The 19,650-nt window shown below is 42.9% G+C and overlaps 1 protein-coding gene across 1 annotated transcript in view; it reads left to right on the forward strand.

Annotated features, from left to right (window-relative positions):
• Nucleotides 1–19,650, forward strand: part of LOC126183561 (kelch-like protein 5) — a 328,711-nt gene that overhangs the window by 286,601 nt on the left and 22,460 nt on the right. The window contains exons 10-11 of the mRNA XM_049925639.1: nt 2,321–2,545; nt 10,171–10,333. Of these exons, the coding sequence (XP_049781596.1) occupies nt 2,321–2,545; nt 10,171–10,333 (388 nt within the window). The remainder of the gene's footprint in view (nt 1–2,320; nt 2,546–10,170; nt 10,334–19,650) is intronic.

Here is a 19,650-nt window from a genome sequence, read left to right on the forward strand (position 1 = left end):
GATTCACTAGTACTGACACCTACTTCATCATCTTGTCTTTGGCTTTGTGATACAGTTTAACACCATAAAAAGTAATTTCATTCCACTCAGTGATAGGTGCTCCTATCAATTTGGAATGCCAAAAACTTGTATTGCTTGCTTCACATAATGCGTGGATAATACATCCGTTGTGCAATTCTTGCATAAATAAGACACAGTGTTGTTCGCTTCCCGCTTGTGGCTTGCTCACAAGTACTTATTTTACAACTAGTTGAAGTCTGTGCATCCTCCATTACTAAAACTCTGCAAGTAGAAAGTGACAGTAAACAGCCTGATATAATTACGTAAACAAAACTGTGATGTACTACAAATTACATACCACACAAGGCTTAGATTACTTATGGAAGATCGGTGTATTGTTTCACAAAACAAATTTTATTTTTCATGTATGTGATAAAATTCACTCACCAAGTGTGCTCAAGATTTGCAACAGGCTAAGGATGGAGAACACCACCTTCTGTTTGTCTTGTATACAGTTACTGCTGGAAACCCTCACCCTACCCAATAGTGAACAGGCAACAAGGAGAACATACCTGGATTCCTGTACCTGTGTACTTTCTATCCCAAGCCTTGGTATAAAGAAAGCATCCCTTGGCCAGCTGTCTGTGGTCCCTTTGACAAAATTGGATCAGTCCTTCTGGGACTCGTTTTCATTCAACAAGAATTAAAATTTTAATTCTTCACTAATCAAAGTTCTCTAAGAATTTCATTGATCTACATTGTTATTGTGTATTGATTTACCTACCTTATTAACCCAATAATTTTGATACAGAGAAAAATCATATGGAAAATGAACTGCAGAATGCTTGTAGGAATTAAACCCAGGTCTTTCATTCCCCAGCCAGGTGCTTTGGTTGCTTAGCCAAAACTTCTTTTGTTGAAGGATGTTAACTTTAAGAGTGTTTAAATGGCGGTCATAAAAGAGTCTTTTCTGTATCTTTATGAAAGTATGTTTGTAATCCCTGTGTATGATTTTAAAAAGTGTTCAATTTTCAATTACTTGTCAATTCCATCAGTTCTGAGTCAAATCGCGTACCTCAGTGCTGGTTTTCTCAAAAGTGGAGTAGTTAGGGTTAATCAGCCAAACTATCTTAAAAGTTCTTTGTTTCTATAGACTGTGTCTGATGCCTTCCCATTGTTAGCAATAATTTATACAAAAATGCTACAAGCTTTGTATATTTCCATGTTGGTGAATGTGATGGAGCTGCAGTTTGATGATAGGACTTTAGTTTGAAATGAAAATTGCTTTTGTATGTGAGCCATATTAAATTTGATAAACAGTTTTCCTTGAAAGAAGGCAGTCCAGTAAACAGTTTCACACACACACACACACACACACACACACACACACACACACACACACACAGAGAGAGAGAGAGAGAGAGAGAGAGAGAGAGAGAGAGAGAGAGAGTTAATTTAATTACTTAAATATTGATACAATAGTGTTAGATGATAGCTGAAACTAATACAATTGATTAAAATGATTTTCCTATATCCTGCTAATTTAAAAATTAGATCAGAATAACTTAGAAAAATGTAAGTATCAAAATTCTTTTAAATAATTTTTTTCTAACAACTAGTACTTCAATTTTCACAAGCTACAGTAATGTCTACTGGTGTATTGACTTAAAGCCAGTATACATGCACCAAGTGGACGAGCACAGACTTGGACAAAATTACAAGAGACATCCCCAAACTGAGTTGGCACTGAACATCCATTTAGCAGCAGCGAATAGTTAATACTGAGGCTGTGAGTACATTGTGCAGTTGGAGTAGAGTGGAAACCTGTGGTGTTGGTATTGTAAAATTGCAGCTTTCCACATGATAGTGAGAGGCTGCAATTATGATCCATTAAACATGTCAATAACTAATTGATAAAAATTTTCATTTACAATAATACTAATGTCCAATAATCTATTAGCTGTGAAACTTAGTTTGGAAATACTGTAGTGCTTAAGGCAATTAGTTGTGAACTGCTGTACAGTATATTGGAAGTGTTATTTTGGCACTTTCTGGCCAGAGGAAAATAACAGTACTTTGAAACACCTAATGAGATTTGGAAGTGACTTGAAACACTAACTTGTATGGTGGGTACTGTGGACTGAATAGTGGGCATTGTTTACTATGTTTTTTCCCCCTGCCAGATTTCTTCATGTCTTTTATTGCTTTTGGTGTGAAAATGTTCTCAAGTAAGGATTGCTTGCAGTATATATGTTCCTCGGTCAGTTATGCTTCTCATTATTTTGTCCAATCAACTAATGTTTGTTTTGTTTGTTGACAGGATTGACATCTATTGAAAAATATGACTTACGAGCAAACAAATGGTCAAATGTTGGTCACATGAACTGTCGACGTTTACAGTTTGGAGTGGCAGTGATTGATGGAAGGCTGTATGTTGTTGGGGGTCGCGATGGATTAAAAACCTTAAACACAGCAGAATGTTTCGACTTTAGAGCAAAAACATGGAATGTGCTTCCTCCTATGGCCACACATCGTCATGGTTTAGGTAATTATGTGTTTAGAGTGCATAATAATGGTAATAACATTGCTTGTTTTACTGAGAGTTGATGTGCATAAATCAAAAGACACCATAGTTCTTTAGAATTGTGTGAAAATTCATAATTTGTATTTACGATTGGAGATCATTAATGATTACATATACAACTTACATCGATCGATTGATTGTAGATTACTGGCTAATTTCGTAACTCGTGCTTCTCATTATCAACACTAGATATAAATACGTGACAGTGTTGCAGTTCAGCAGACATTTTGTAGCAATTTGGACATTCTTCTCCTATTGTGATGTCTGTCTTAGAACAAATTTGTGACAGAGGATGCATTGTCACAATGAAAGGATGTGGTATGAGACATGTGTAAATGGAGATACAGTCAATAAATGTAACCAAATTCCCTGCAGAATGTACAGACAATCATCATGGGGAGTGAGCAAATTGTTACAAATACAACAGTCAGTAAGAATGTGTGAAAGCAAGTGCTGTGTGTTACTGTCAAAACTGCAAAGGTACACACATTGCAACACCGTATGATGCCCATAATGTCAGACATTTTGTGAGACACTTATGGCCATTACTGGAAAAGAAGAGGGTTTGTTGGAATAAGTAATTCCAAATTAACAGGTGACACGTCATTTATTTCTGAAAGTCAAAAGCTTTAATATTAGAATTAGGGGAGCTGAAATTAAATGTGATAGTACAAAAGTAAGCAAATTTGTGCTACTTACAAGCAACATGTTTATCCCAGCTTCTTTCAAGAAAGTTATCCCAGTACACATGTATATGACATCTTGGAATATTGGCTAGATGAAGGAAGAGAAAAGGAGTTCAATTTTGATGATGGTAGGACCTCACCACATTGACATATCAACTAACTTACTACCTTACCTAAATCAATCAGGTTCTTTGATTCTTTGATAGAAACACGAAATTTTTTCTCATGGCCACCAGACTCTCAGTTCTTTTGGACTTCCATCAAGGAGAGTATTTACAGCCCTTCAATTCCAGTGATGTCAGAAGCGAAAATATGCTGTATCATAGCCATTACAAAAATTGCACCAAATTTGCCTGAGAGGATTTCATCGTAAAGAGATTACCATCAGACTGTCATTCATTATACATGTGGAGCTCACACCTAAAGCCACTGTAAAAGCTTCAGATTTTCCTCTTTGAGAAGATGCTAAGATTATGTATTTATGTTCAGTGAAGTGAAAATACACTTAAAAAATTATTCAGTAATGCATAATAACTGTGTGTGTTCTTTTGGGTAATGATTTTATTTATCAGACATCAGCTTTATTTGAACCTACAGTGTTGCACTATCTTTTTCTATAAACTTTGTTTTAACAAAGTTCCACTATCAGCTGATTCCATCATGCTGAATTTATGGGGTACTACACAATTTCTGCTACACACTTTTAGAGGTAGAGGTAACACAGTAGGTAGTATTACTGTCCAATGTATCTCTGGAATAAGTGATCCATTTCCATGTTACGGGGAAAACGAATCAGTCTTATTTTCAATGTCTTTGTGTAGTTTTCCAGTATGGTAGGTTACACAAAGAGTGCTTACATGTGGAATCAGCTGACATCATAAGTTGATTTTCTTTGTTTACATGTCACCTCACTGTTTGTCATTACCTGCTTTTCAGGTGCCAATAAAAGTTGCTCAGTACTGAAAATAGTATCCCTGAGTGCTGAAGGATAGAGGCACCCATTTTCCTGCAAGCAGTATTGGTGTAGTTTTTCATAGATAGGCAAGCAAATGTTTATGAATGCTGTATTTACATGAATATAAGATGATCCTGAATGTATGATGACCACCTTCTTTTTTATGAGACCCCTTGAGAATGTTTTATTTTTAATGTGTTCTGGTTAGCCAGATTTATTGACTGATTTATTGATAAAAGATCTTAAAATCTGCTTAAAAATAGTTTAATATTCCATATGATCAAAAGTTGTGATTTTATCTTAGATAGATTATATGATGCTGATAAACAAGCAGTTTTTCATCAAACACCAGTTTAAGTCACTGAGCTAGTGTTTTTCTGTGTGACTATGTATGCTCCACCACCACCACCACCACCACCACCACCATCATCATCATCATCATCATCATCATCATCATCTCCACCCACCAGCTCGTACTTCCTTTGAATTCTGCAATGCATGCTGTTGGAGAATTCCTCTTTATTTCCAATGTCTTCATTTGGATAATTTCTTGAGTAATTGGAAAGCCTAAATTGTCTTTCTTTGACACATTCTGAACAACCTGCTGCTCCAATGCATGAGATGTTTCATGATGTCATCTCTTGAAAGACTGGCATCTAGAATTGGTGAATTTGAATTTATTCTTCATCTGCTATGATTTGCTTTTGGGACATAGAATTTTCTTCCTGCTGTTCAGTTGTTTGTGGTTATGAACTTAAAATCAGTGTCGTGTTGTCTGTGTGAACCAATTGTGAACTGCAAACTCGTAGATCTACATTTCTCAATGGTCATGCCTGTGATTTGCATTAATTATCAATTACTAATATTCGCTCCACTTACAGCATTAAGCAAACTGAATAACAATAATATGTTATTTTTTCTGAGCTTTGGTGCTGAATCACCAAAAATTGAACCAATTCAGGCTAACAGTTCACTTCCTCATTTGTTGTCATTGTTGAACCTGACATTTCCTTTGTTGTGCTGTGTTTCATGTTTTATGCGCAAAGGTATTTATGTTAGAATTAATTTGTCCCCTGTAGAAATGTATGTTATTGCTGATTATTTGTCCACTGGTAAAGTCAGTTCAGTTCTGAATTTATTTATTTATTTATTTATTTGTTTTTAAGCATGGTACATGGGACGCATTACCATGGTTGGCAGCATGACAAAATTTACTGCCTGTTTGCCACTACCCTGTGCGCAAGCTGGTGCCACTGCATCACATCCCACCCTTCTGAAATTTCTGCTTGTGATGGAAACTACCAAAGTGTTACCTGCAAATGTAAAATGACCCCCTCATTGACCATAGCAACCCAAGCTTTATTTGTGAATGTAAGATGAGCTTGTACTTTCGTTTTTGAATGATGAATTTGGGGAGAATCCTCATCTTACAAATAAGGTAATTAGACTTTCAGTAATATTGTGTGCTGGCACAGTTTTCAGCTTCTGACAGAGATCATTGTTGCCATAACATTCACATAAACATTGATAAGTCAAGGTGGATAACACACTACTCATATACTTAAAATTACTTTGCTATTGACAAGATGGCGGCAGCGGCGGCAGCAGCAGCAGCAGCAGCAGCAGCAGCAGCAGGGAGCAGAGTTGCTGGCTTGTACACAACAGTGTCAGTCAGCACAGAAATAAGTAAAACATAAGTGAATTAGAGAAATAGGTCCTTATCTTTTATCCTGTCTAAAATTATTTAGTTCTGTACCAGTTGCTACCAATGTGGAAAGTTCTCTCTGCTTTTTGTGAAGTGATTCAAGTGAAGAGGGTTTGCAGTACCTTCCTTAGACCTATTAGTGATTGTACAGTTGTATCTGTGTTGTATATTGAATAATTCTCCTGTAGAATGATGTAGATGATAGAGGAACAGTGGGATACAAGATGCCAGCCCACAGCTTATTCCTCTTCAATAACACCGGGGGGAGCTGTGAGCTTACTCTACCCATCTCGCAGAAAAAACAAGTGTCAATCCACTCACGCTGCAAAGCACTGCTGAATAGTTCTGGGTCTAACCCAAGCATAGTGATAAAACTCCTCCACCAGTGATTGAGATGGCCCAGTGGTTAACTCATTGTAACTACATTTGGTAGGAATGAGATCAACCTCATTCAGCCAACCAGCTTTAATTTACCATCGTTTCCTTAGATAACTTAATACAGATTGGATTGTTTGTCTGTAAAGGGGGTAGCCAATAGTGTTTTATCATCCCTAAATTTTTCCACCTGTGTTTGAACCTTCTAGCCAGGTGGTCCACTGCACTGTTGTATGTTAACAGTCTAAACTACATAGGAAGGTGTTTATTTAGAAACAATGTGCATTGTATAATAAGATAGACTCTTGCTTCTACTTTGTGTTAAAAATATTTCTCCACTTGTACAGCCTGTTGCCCACAAATTGACTTAATTTTCATGATCAAAGTAAATCAGTCCAGATGTAGCCAACAGACCAAAAAAGAAACAGACATCATCATTAATTGTGAAAAACTTTGCAGCTTTCCTTTCTGGATAACATTAGGAATCTAAACCACTTGATTTATATGAGGGTGGTTTGACAAGTGTGGTAAATTTCCATGAAAGAATGGAACATTAGTTAGTGAGCTTGGTTGTTCCAAGGACAATATAAAGAATTTCAACAATGTACCACATACAGCTCACTGTTAACAGCAATATGAACTGGACAGTGTGTTGACTGCTATTGAAAATGGAGAAAACAGAGTTTTATGCTGCTGTTGAATATTTTCACTTGAAGGATTGGACTGCCACACAAATAAAAACAGAATTGGATGAAGTTCACTTGGCCTGTGCACCATCATTGAAGACCATTTACTTAAGGATTAATTAATTTAAATGTAATTGGACAAACTCTGAGGACGAAGTGTACTCTGACTGTCCAATTGAGGCCACCAAAAGAAAACTATTGACAAAATCCATGATATGGTAATGCAAGTCCACTAAATAAAAATTCATGAGATTGGTGGGATTACAAGCATCTCAACTGAGTGAGTGCATAATATTAGCATGGAGTATTGGCTATGGAAGAGTGGTGTGTGAGATGGGTGCTGCGATTGCTTACAGTTGGCCAAAAGCACATCTGACACTGCATTTCAGCACGATGTCTGGTGATGTTTAATCACAGGCTGCAAGACTTCTTGCACCGATTTGTGATTGTTGGTGAAGCCTGGATCCATCATTACGCGTGGGAGTCAAAACAGCAGTCACAATAATGGACAATGGGTGGTGAAAGTTCACCAAACAAGGCAAAGACTATTTTGTCAGCTGATAAGGTGATGGCCACTGGGATTCCCAAGGAGTAATTCTCATTACTTACTTGAAAAATGGCAGAACTCTAACTGGACCATATTATGCTTCATAGTTGGATCATTTGAAACTTGCGTTGGCTGAAAACAAACCAAGGTTGACACACAATAAAGTGCTCTTTCACTAGGCATCCTACACATCAGTGATAACAATGGTGAAAGTGCATGAATTGGGCTTTGAATTGGATCCTCATCCAGCCTATTCACCAGACTTAACCCCAGGTGACATCTTCCTGTTCCCTAACTTGAAACTTTGGCTTGCCAGGAAGGAATTTTCATCAGATGAGGAAGTGATAGTTGCAGTCAATGAGTATTCTGCAGAGTTTGACAGAACCTGTTTTTTCGACCGTATGAAAAAGCTGGAGGTTCACTGGACCAAGTATATATCCCTCAAAGCAGATCACGTTGAGAAGCAAGGTGAATTGCTTACGAAATAAACTCTTATTATTGCTTTTTTACCAGACTTACCAAACCACCCTCGTATTAGTTTTGTTCTATGCTTCTGTTGTAATGCTAGGTAAAGATTATCCATATTCTCATTTTCAATCAAAAGTATTATCCTTATTAAATCTAGATACCTGTGTATGGAAGAGCTCTTAGAAGAGGCATATCATTGGACCAAGAGCTTTCAGCAGCATATTCACTAGCAAAATGGTTGATCTACTTGAACAGATTCACTCACAGACACTGGTTTTCATTTGATGGACTTAATCAGTGCATAAGTTTCTTCATTTTCAAGAAGCTTCTGTATTATCACATAGTCTAGACAGTATTTCGCAGCAGTTTAATGTAAAGAAAACTGAGATATGCTGTAAAACAAGTAAAAAGCATCTCTCATTGGTGTTCAGTGTGAGGTGGTAATTGGTACCAGATCCTCAGAAAACTAGTTCCTATTTTGTAGGTTAACTATAATGTCATTCTTTGATAAGCTTGGGCATGTGGAAGGTTAAGCCAGAATCTTTGGTTTTACTACCCTGTATAGAAGTTTGGTATACATACCTGGAAAATTCTGCTAATGGTCAGTGAGCTAATTAACACTGCTTACATATAAGGTGCAGTCAAGTGAAAATGAGGCAGATGGAAAATGATGGAAAATATTTATTATTTAAAAAGTTTTATCGCCATAACTATTAATACGTTTATCCCACTGGCAGACAAGATAGTCAATACCTTCATGGAAAAATGTTCATGGTTGCCTACGGAAGAGTGATTGTATCCAAGCATGCACCTCTTCATCAGAAGTTTCTCTTCACAGTTCCAGAAATGTGGAAATTGCATGGGAAGAGATGGGGACTGTATAGAGGATGTGTAAGGGCTTCCCAGCAGATCTTCTGCTCTTGTTTGTGTGTGTGTGTGTGTGTGTGTGTGTGTGTGTGTGTGTGTGTGTGTGTGTGTGCGTGCGTGCGTGTGTTTCCCCCCACCCGCCACCCCCCACTTGCGTGCAGTTACAATTTTTGTTGTTATTCTTGTTACTCAAACATGTTTTGGTACCTCTGTGCCATCATCAGTAGGTTTTATTTATTGAAAACTGTAAACATATTTTAAGTTGTAACTGATCTAACAAAGTGAGGCCTAAATGCAGTTTCTTCTCGTTTTTGTTTTTACCATGATTTTACATTATATGGTTTTTCAGAATTATCTGTATGGTGTCCTGTACTCTGTAAAGGCACATTATTTAACACATTAAAAGAACCTTACAGAAAAGGCAACACAAATGCCTAAAGGAGCTTACACACACACACACACACACACACACACACACACACCACGTTTTGCAAAGTGAAAAGGCATTTGTGAAACTGACATTACACAAGCTACAGTAATGTGTGTGTGTGTGTGTGTAGTGCCCTTAAAATGCAAAAGAAGGATCAGCCACAACAAACTGTGAGTAATAACAAGTATATACACAAAACATTTTACCATACCAAAATCAAGTTTTTTATAAATCAAGGAATGTGTAACTTGCCAATAAAATTCACATTTACATCATTTGGTTGGCAGATAAGCTATCACTGCAGGATACCATGCATATAATCCTGACAAACCATATAAAGTAAAATCATGGGAAGAACAAAAACGAACAAAACCTGTCTTTAGGCCTGACATCGTTGATCAGCTAAAACCTAAAATATGTTCTCTTTGTACAGTTTTCAATAAACAAAACATGGCACAGAGATGCTGAAACATATTTGAGTAACAAGAGAAAAGACTGTTTTTGCATAAAAGGTGGAACCTATGTCTAACTTGTGCAGCGTAGACAAAACGATCTTGGCAACATGTGGGCTTATCCTAAAGAGAAGACATTCGTGGCCATAGATTTGCTTTGGACAAAGAGGTGGCTGTCTGAATGCAATCGTAGTTCTGTTGGCAACTGTGAACTTTTTCTCAGGATGGTATGGACTGACTTGTACCTGTCTTGCCATCAGATAAATGTATTAACAGTTATGGTGATCAATTTTAAAATAATACTTCCCATCTGGCTCATTTTCATTTGACTGCCCATTATACACATCTATCAGCTCATAGTGATCAGAAGTCAGTAATATACTATTGACCCAAAATGAATACATTCTTTTGACAGGTGTTGCAGTTCTAGAAGGACCACTGTATGCTGTAGGTGGTCACGATGGCTGGAGCTACCTTAATACAGTGGAAAGATGGGATCCACAAGCTCGGCAGTGGAGTTTTGTAGCCTCGATGTTCACTCAGCGGTCCACTGTTGGAGTAGCAGTATTAAATTCTAAGTATGTTTTACTTTTAAAATGAAAATGCTTCATATGAGACAAATATTATTTATTGTGAGGAAGATCCATTAATAAGGAGAGATAAAACTGTTGTGCAGGATTCATGTGAGGAGTTTAACTACTAATATGGATTCTGTTAATATTTTGTTAGAAACCTGTTATGCACGGCCTAATAAGTTTTGCTACTGAGAGCAGAAAGTCGTTGAAACTTATTGTTCATGAACTTGTTAGTAATGTTTCTGTCCCAGTGATAGTATTTCTGATATATAACTGTGATGTAGATTATGACAACTTATTCTAAAACTAACACTTTTCATCTGTGAATATACAGTTACATTATGATTGTTTAAATGAGTGTACTTTATACAGAGTGAACCCAAATTCAACTGACAAAATTTCACAGGTTGTTCAGGAATATTTTCTGAATTTTTGGTATAAGGGGCGTATAGTCTCTGGTGGCTCATTACAGAGTAAGAATGTACTTATGATTGAGTTACTGTGTTTCTGTAGTTGCCTTTGTTCATGTGAAAATACCTTCACACCAGTGAAAGAGCTTATAATATGCAATAATTCTAATTTCAGGTGAGTACACTTTTCTATTATCCTGACACTCGACTTGGGAAAATAATCAAATTATAGTTGCCATAACCTGTTCTTTAAGCTCAGAACTTTCCTAGCTAAAATTTTTTGTATGTATATGAATAGGTGGAAGTACCAAAGTTGGAAAATTTTGTGAATGCTCAACATTTTGTTCTTCAAACTTTTCAGTTGTTTTAATAGCCAATGTAACTTTGTGAGCAGACATTTTGTTCCTGATGGAATGATGATTTTTTGCCATGTTTTGTAATCCAGTCCTCATCCCATGTATTTTTCCTTACAGTTTGTCATGATGTTGTATATATCCTAAACCAAAAAATCTTATTTTGATCCCAAATTTTCTGCTACCTCATGTATTCTCCTACTTAGGCAATTTTGCATTGAATTTAAGACATTGCTCAAATATGCCTCCCCTTGTGGGTCTGGGGGCTAGAACAGGACTGAGGTATCCCTGCCTGTCGTAAGAGGTGACTAAAAGGAGTCTCTCACTTTTTAGCCCTGTAAGTTCAGGTCCCATTTTATGGTTTGACCTGCCACTTTCCAAATTCTACAGAAGTGCGGGCAATATTGGGAAGGACGCCTTATGTGGTGCACGAGTTATCCATAGTGCCCTTAGATTCGATCTCCTGAACCTCTTGTCAAGGCTTTGCATCTCCACCTGCAATTCAACTATTTGGGCCAGGACACTTTCCGGGTTATGTAATCTTCTGTTGTTGTCTCCTGTCCTCTTTCACCCCCATGACAGTATTCGATTTCTCTGTTCCCAATATCCAGCACGGTAGCCAGTCTGTTGTGCTGAGGCCGTCATGTACCCATTTGGTGGTAGCCCCCTGACAACACAGGGATTGCACTGCTGATGCCTGAGCTGTAAACTCCCCACGTATGCCAAGGAGTAGATGCCAGTCTTCCTGGGGCATCAGGACTCCCGGTAGTGGCCAGCATACCAGGTGGCCTTTGCTGTGGCTGTGTGGCATGTGTGGGAAGAGCCCCTGATCAGAGAGGGTAGCATCAGGGCAGATGACACGCAGTGAAGCGGACTAAGTCATCTCTTGTTGGTGACCGTACGGTACCAGCAGTCTCTAAGAAGGGCAAGATCGAGTACAATGCTGACAGATATGACCCTAAATTGATTCCCTCCCTCACTACACCATGGGAAGAACGTGGGGCTACAGAAATAAGTCATATTCGCCTCGGTATTTAGTCTGTAGCAGAATGGATGGGGACTCCTTTCTACCTATGAAGCCTCAATTTTTTGTTGAACATATTGAGGATAAGTTTGGGGAAGTGACAATGCTGTCCAAGATGAGAAGCAGTGCAGTCTTCATTCATACACCATCCCCAGCCCAATCCTGGGTGTTATTCGCTTGTGACCGGCTGGGTGATATTCCTGTTTCCGTCACCCCCCATAAAAGCCTCAACATGATCCAGGGTATTATTTTCCTTTGTGACCACCTCTTGCAGTCTGACTACAAGCTCCGCGCCGATCTAGAATGGTGGGGTGTTCATTTCATCCAGCGTGTTTACAGGGGATCCAAAGACAACGAGGTTGCTACCGGTGCCTTCATCTTGGCCTTTGAGGGTGATTCATTGCATGAAAAGGTCAAGGTGATAGTTTACCGCTATGACATTAAACCATACGTCCCTCCTATGCAGTGCTTTATGTGCTGGAAATTTGGGCACATGTCTTCCTGCTGAGGCTAAACGTAAATTTGAATGATTATAACCCGTTCGGTTGACATCCACATACGCTATAGCTACATAACCATCACCATCATAAGTACCAGTCATACCACATTCTGTGCCACAAACAGTGGGGCCTTCAGAATACATCTGCCCCTTTGGTGGTAGGGTGGATAACCTTCTTCTGTTGCTCCCAATGTACCTACTTCAGGAGCAAGGCTCCCCCAAACACAGGGGCCATCAGTCCCCTCCCCCTCCAGCTGGAGAAGCAGCAGCCTCCTCCGGCTCCTCTTGTGGGGAAGGGGTCCCTGGGACCCTCTCTCCCAAGGTCCCCACTAATGCCACAGCGGACACTCGCCAGTGGCTAAAGGAGCCAAAAGCTGTTGGATGAAGAGCTTCACCGTCTTCCTCCATGCCTGAATCTACTTCGCCGGCTGGGGTGGCCTTGCGGTTCTAGGCACTCTGGAACCGCGCGACTGCTACGGTCGCAGGTTTGAATCCTGCCTCGGGCATGGATGCGTGTGTGATGTCCTTAGGTTAGTTAGGTTTAAGTAGTTCTAGGGGACTGATGACCTCAGCAGTTAAGTGCCATAGTGCTCAGAGCCATTTTTTGAAGCTACTTCAGAGAAGTCCTCCCAGCAAGCCCTTAAGGAGAAGTGAGAGGGCAAGCAAACAAAGAAGTCTGCTAAGAAAAAGGACCCTCCAGTGGCCCCAACACCAACACTCCCTACCAATTCTGGATCTCCACCTCCACCTCCTCCTCAGATGAGATGGAGAACTCTGTGTCACCTGAACAAAGAAGTCTGCTAAGAAAAAGGACCCTCCAGTGGTCCCAACACCACCACTCCCTACCAATCTCTGCGTCACCTGAAGACTTACATCTCACTGATGCCTCATCACAATAGGAATGGATACAAATACTCAATTGGTGGCAGCAGGTGATCCTGAGGTGTAACCTGCCTCCTTATATGCTTAATGCCTTCCCAGCCTTAAGATAATGTCACACTCCAGTGGAATTGCTGTGGTTTTTTTCACCACCTGGCTGAGCTATGGCAACTGTTAAGCTTTACACCTGCTTTCAGCATTGCCCTCCAGGAAACCTGGTTCCTGGCAATGCGGACCCCTGCCCTTCGCAGCTGTAGGGGATATTACAAGAACCATATTGACTATAATAGAGTGTCAGGTGGAGTTTGCGTCTGTGTCCTGAACTCAGTATTCAGTGAACCTATGCCACTTCAAACCCATCTTGAAGCTGTGGCTGTAAGGATAAGGATGACGCAGGAAGTAACTGTCTGCAACATATATCTTCCTCCAGTTGGTGCAGTACCCCTGAATGCATTGGCTGCACTGATTCATCAACTCTCTAAACTTTTCCTACATTTGGGAGATATTAACACCCATAACCCCCTTGTGGGATGGCACTGTGCTTGCTGGCCGAGGCAGAGATGTCGAAACTTTCCTGTCGCAACTTGGCCTCTGCCTCTTAAATACTGGGGCCCCCACTCATTTCAGTGTGACTCATGGCACTTACTCGGCCATTGATTTATCCCTCCGCACCCCAGGACTCCTTCCCATCTGTCCACTGGAGAGCCCTCGATGACATGTGGTACTGACCACTTTCCCATCTTCCTGTCACTCCCCCAGTGCCATTCACCTGGATGTCTACCAAGATGGGCTTTAAACAAGGCAGACTGGGAAGCTTTCACCTCCGCTGTCACCGTTGAATCTCCCCCACATGGTGCCATTGATGTGGTAGTTGAGCAGGTCACTAGAACGATTGTTTCTGCCGTGGAAAACACAATCCCTTGTTCTTTAGGGTGCCCCCAGCAAAAGTCAGTACCTTGGCGGTCGCTGGAAATCGCTGAGGCCATGAAAGAGCATCGGTGAGCTCTAGAGCGACATAAGCAGCACCTTTCCGTAGAGCACCTGTTAGCTTTTAAACGGCTCCATGCCCGCATTCGGGAGAGGTACATCTCGACCATTGGGTGCCAAATGTCACCTTCCCAAGTCTGGACGAAGATCAGATGTGTTTGTGGGTACCAGACACTGACAGGTGTTACTGGCATTAATGTCAATGGCGTGTTATCTACCGACACAAACGCAATGGCCGAGCACTTTGCTGAGCACTATGCTTGAGCCTCCATGTTGGAGAATTGTCCCCCAGCATTTTGCACCCTCAGACAGCAGATGGGAAGGAAAGCCCTCTCGTTCACTGAACGTCACAGTGAACCCTATAATGCTCCATTTACAGAGTGAGAGCTCCTCAGCATCCTTGCACATTGCCCCAACACAGCTCCTGGGTCAGATCGGATCCACAGTCAGATGTTCAAACATCTCTCGTCCAACTACAAGTGACATCTCGTCATCTTCAACCAGATCTGGTGCGATGGCATCTTTCCATCACAGTGGTGCGAGAGCACCATCATTCCAGTGCTCAAACCGGGTAAAAACCTGCTTGATGTGGATAGCTATCAGCCTCACCAACGTTCTTTGTAAGCTGTTTAAACATATGATAAGTCGGCAGTTGTGTTGAGACCTGGGAGTCACATGGCCTACTGGCTCCATGCCAGGGTGGTTTCAGTCAGGGTCGCTCTACCATTGATAATCTAGTTTCCCTCAAGTCTGCCATCTGAACAGCCTTTTCCAGATGCCAACACCTGGTTGCTGTCTTTTTTGATTTGCAGAAAGCTTACGACATGACCTAGTGACATCATATCCGTGCCACATTATACGAGTGGGGTCTCTGGGGCCTGCTCCTGATTTTAATCCAAAATATCCTATTGCTCCATACTTTCTGTGCCCAAGTTGGTGCCTCCCATAGCCCCCCCCACCCCCCACCACGCCCTCCCTCATATTCAGGAGAATGGGGTTCCGCAGGGCTCTGTATTGAGTGTATCTCTATTTTTAGTGGCAATTAACGTCTAGCAGCAGCTGTCGGGCTGTGAGCCTCACCTTCTCTGTATGCAGACAACTTCTGCGTTTTGCACTGCTCCTCCAGTACTGGTGTTGCCAAGCGGCACCTACAGGGAGCCATCCACAAGGCACAGTCATGGGCTTTAGCCCACGGCTTCCATTTGTCAGCCGCAAAGTCGTGTGTCATGCACTGTCGGCATTGTACCGTTCATCCAGAACCAGAACTTTGATCCACTCACTATAGTGGAGACATACCAATTCTTAGGACTGATTTCTGACACCCGTTTGACTTGGCTTCCTCATCTTCGTCAGCTGAAGTGGAAGTGCTGGCAGCACGTCTATGCCCTCCGCTGCCTGAGCAACACCAACTGGGGTGCAGATCATTCTACGTTGCTCCAGCTACACAGAGCCTTTCTTCAATCCTGCCTTGACTATGAGAGTCTGGTTTACGATTCGGTGGCACCATCAGAGTTGCATCTACTCCACCCAGTGCATCACTGTGGCATTCGACCAGTGACAAAAGCTTTCAGGATGAGTCTGGTGACCAGCGTCCTGGCAGAGGCTGGAGTCCCTCCACTGAATATCAGGCGTGCACAACTGCTCACCAGTTATGTTGCACACATTCATAGTTCTCCTGAGAATCCGAATTACTGTCTCCTTTTCTCATCCATGGTGGTTCATCTCCTGCATCGGATGCCCAGGTCAGGGCTTAAGATTGAGATTCTGTCTGAAAGTGGAGTCCTTGCCTTTATTACCTATACTCGAGGTCCATTCACAAACACCTCCTTGGTGTAGACCTAGGACTCAGTTAACCCTGTAGCTCTCTGCTGTCGCTTCCTCTCAATTCTTGACATGTACTGGGGCCACGTAGTTGTTTCCAGTGACAGCTCAATGACTGATGGTCACGTTAGCTCGCGTATGTTCATAGAGGACATATTGAACTGCACTCCTTGCCAGATGGCTGCAGTGTTTTCACTGCAGAGCTGTCGGCCATTTCTAGTGCTCTTGAGTGCATCTGTTCATGCCCTGGCAAGCCGTTTCTTCTCTGTACTGAATCCTTGAGCAGCCTACAAGCTATTGACCACTGCTACCCCTGCCATCCTTTGGTAGCGACCGTCCAGGAGTCCATCCATGCCCTGGAATGGTCCAGTCGTTCCGTGGTGTTTGTGTGGACCCCAGACCACGCCGGAATCCCAGGAAATGAACTTGCAAACAGGCTACACGGAAACTTCTTCTGCAGATCGGCATCCCTGTAACTGACCTGTGATCATTATTACGCCGCAACATTTTTCAACTTTGGGAGAAGGAATGACATAGCCTCAGTACGCACAACAAACTACGTGCCCTTAAGGAGACTACGAATGTGTGGAAGACCTCCATGCAGGCCTCTTGCAGGGACTGTATGGTTCTCTGCCGGCTCCGCATTGGCCATACGTGGCTAACACATGGCTACCTACAGAATGAGATTTTCACTCTGAAGCGGAGTGTGCGCTGATATGAAACTTCCTGGCAGATTAAAACATGGCTACCTCCTCCATCGCGAGGACCCCCTCAGTGTCACTGTGGCTCACATATGACTGTTGTCCACATCTTGCTGGACTGCCCACTTTTAGCCTCTCTGCAGCGGAATTTTTACGTTCCCAGCACCATACCTTCAGTGTTGGGCAACAATGCCTCAACAGATTTAGTTTTACGTTTTATTTGTGGTGGTTTTTTATCGTACCATCTCTAGTACCTCCCGTCGCGGAAGTCGAACATGCCCCAGAACAAATGGACATGGCCAGCCCATAGAGGGCTCTGCGTCCGCGGCAGCTCTTCTGCACAGCGGCTCTCGCGCAGCGAGGGCGCCACCGCTACACCATGTGCAGACTGCGGCCAATAGCCGCTCCCTCCAGTTTCGTATATAGGGACCCGCTCTGCCCTAGTCCAGTCAGTCTGGTACTCGCTCTGGATTGCGTCTCTATCTCGGTGGTACTGTGTTCTGGTCGTTGCTCATTGTTGACATTCGCCTGGCTCTGGTTCCGAGTGGATTTACTGTTGGTGTTTGGTGTTGTGGTTTCTACAAGCCTCCGTTGTTTATCTCTTCTTTGTTGTGACGGTCATAGTCAGTCGTTGTTGTTGGTCTGTCGTCCGACTCGTCCTTGTGTTTACCTGGTGGTCCGTGTTCCACCACCGGCGGATTCCTCGCCTGGCGGCTCCAATCCGCAGCCCAAGGCGTTCCCGCGGTTGGTTTTGGTTACTACATTGGTGATGAGGTAAACGGAACATAGGAGTATGGAAGAGATACTCACTCTCTTGGAGCAACGGCAGCAGCTCATGTGACAGCAGCGGCAGCAGTTGGAGGTCTTACAGATGTCGGTGCAGTTGTTCTCGGACAGGGTCAATAAGCGGGATTCCCTCCCACCTCATCTCCCAGGTGCCCCGCTTTCAGACACGTTCCTACGTCCGCCGTCGTTCCCACCATTCAACGACGCAAAAGAGGATTGGGAAACTTACCTGCATCATCTGAAACAACATTTCACGGCCTTTCAGATGTCGGATGACTCTCTGCAGCGGTCGTTATTCTTGTCTTGGGCCTCACTGGACACGTTTTTTTTTGCTCCGCAAGTTGGCACCATTGGCCGACCCTGTGGCTCTCTCCTTTCACGAGATCTGTGTGTTGCTAACTAAATATTATTCCCAGCGATACCACGTGGTTGTGTCTCGCTTGGAATTCCATCAATACCACAAGCAGCCAGGTCAGTCCTACCGTTCCTGGGTGACAGATTTGCAAGGCCTCAGCTGCAAATGCAACTTCACGTGCACCAATCAGCAGTGGAAGGCGTCATATGCAGATTCGTTAATTCGGGATGTGGTCGTTCAACTGGCGCCCGATCCAGAGATCCGCACTGCGGCGTTAAAGTTGGAGAACCCCTCGTTGGAAGACATTCTGCGTATTGCCCATTCCTTCAAAATTGCTCAAGCGGTGAACGAACATCTCATGGCGTGGCCCCAGGTGGCAGCGGTCGAGTCCACGTCATGATCCACTCCTTCCCACCGTCGACGGGGCGCAGTCTCCAGAGGGCAACACCATCGAGATTCCTCGCTGTCTGACGTCTCTATGGTGTCCGAACCGCTGTCGCACCTCGGTGTCGGCCGCGTGACCTCCTCACATCATGGCCCCAGTGCTTCTTGGCCCACACTCGAGCTGACTGTCCCCATCGCTGGAAGACCTGTTCGCTCTGTGAGAAAGAAGGCCACCTTCAATCAGTCTGTCGTAGCCGCTTGACCCGCACCCGTCCCGCCCCTGCAGGCCAACAGGAGGCCGTCCATGCTTTACACGCAGTCGCCCCTCGGACCGACACATTGGCTCAAAAGTTATTCCTCACCCTATGCATCTTTAACAAGGACGTCACTTTCCAGGTCGATAAGGGGGCCACCGTTTCATTGGTCAATCTGACGACGTATGCATGTCTCGGGTCTCCAGACTTGTCCTCACCCTCTCGGAGGTTGGTAGCCTATAGTGATGGTTCCATCCCTCTCTGTGGACAGTTTTCTGTTATGGCCATCTACAAAAACATTCCCCGGCCCCTTACCCTCTTTGTGGTGGACCACCCATCGGCTTCGGACAGTTTTGGACTTGATGTGTTTACACGGTTTGGCTTTTCCATTCAAGACGAAGTGCAGTTCGTTTCAACTACGGTTCCATTTCAGGACCTAGACGATCTGTGCGTGTCCTTTTCCTCCCTGTTTTTGGCAGACCTGGGCTGCGCTTCCGATTTCCAGGCACACATCACTTAGCTGCCGAATGCATGGCCTCGCTTTTGTCGGGCTCGGCCTATTCCGGTAGCCTTGCGTGTGGCCGTCAAGCAGGAACTCAATCGGCTCAGGCTGTGGGGGTTATCGAGCCAGTACAATCGAGTGCCTGGGCAACATCCTTAGTGGTCATCAGGAAACCCAATGGATCGCTTCGGCTTTGTGGGGATTTTGGGGCTACGGTCAACGCTCAGTCTTTGGTCGAAACTTATCCCATTCCTCGACAGGAAGACCTTCTCGCTAAACTGGCAGGTGGCGAGTACTTTTTAATAAGATTGATCTGGAAGAAGCCTGTCACCAATTGCCTTTGGATGAGGAATCACAGGCCATCG

The sequence above is a fragment of the Schistocerca cancellata genome, chromosome 4, assembly GCF_023864275.1.
Source record: "Schistocerca cancellata isolate TAMUIC-IGC-003103 chromosome 4, iqSchCanc2.1, whole genome shotgun sequence".
NCBI lineage: Eukaryota > Metazoa > Arthropoda > Insecta > Orthoptera > Acrididae > Schistocerca > Schistocerca cancellata.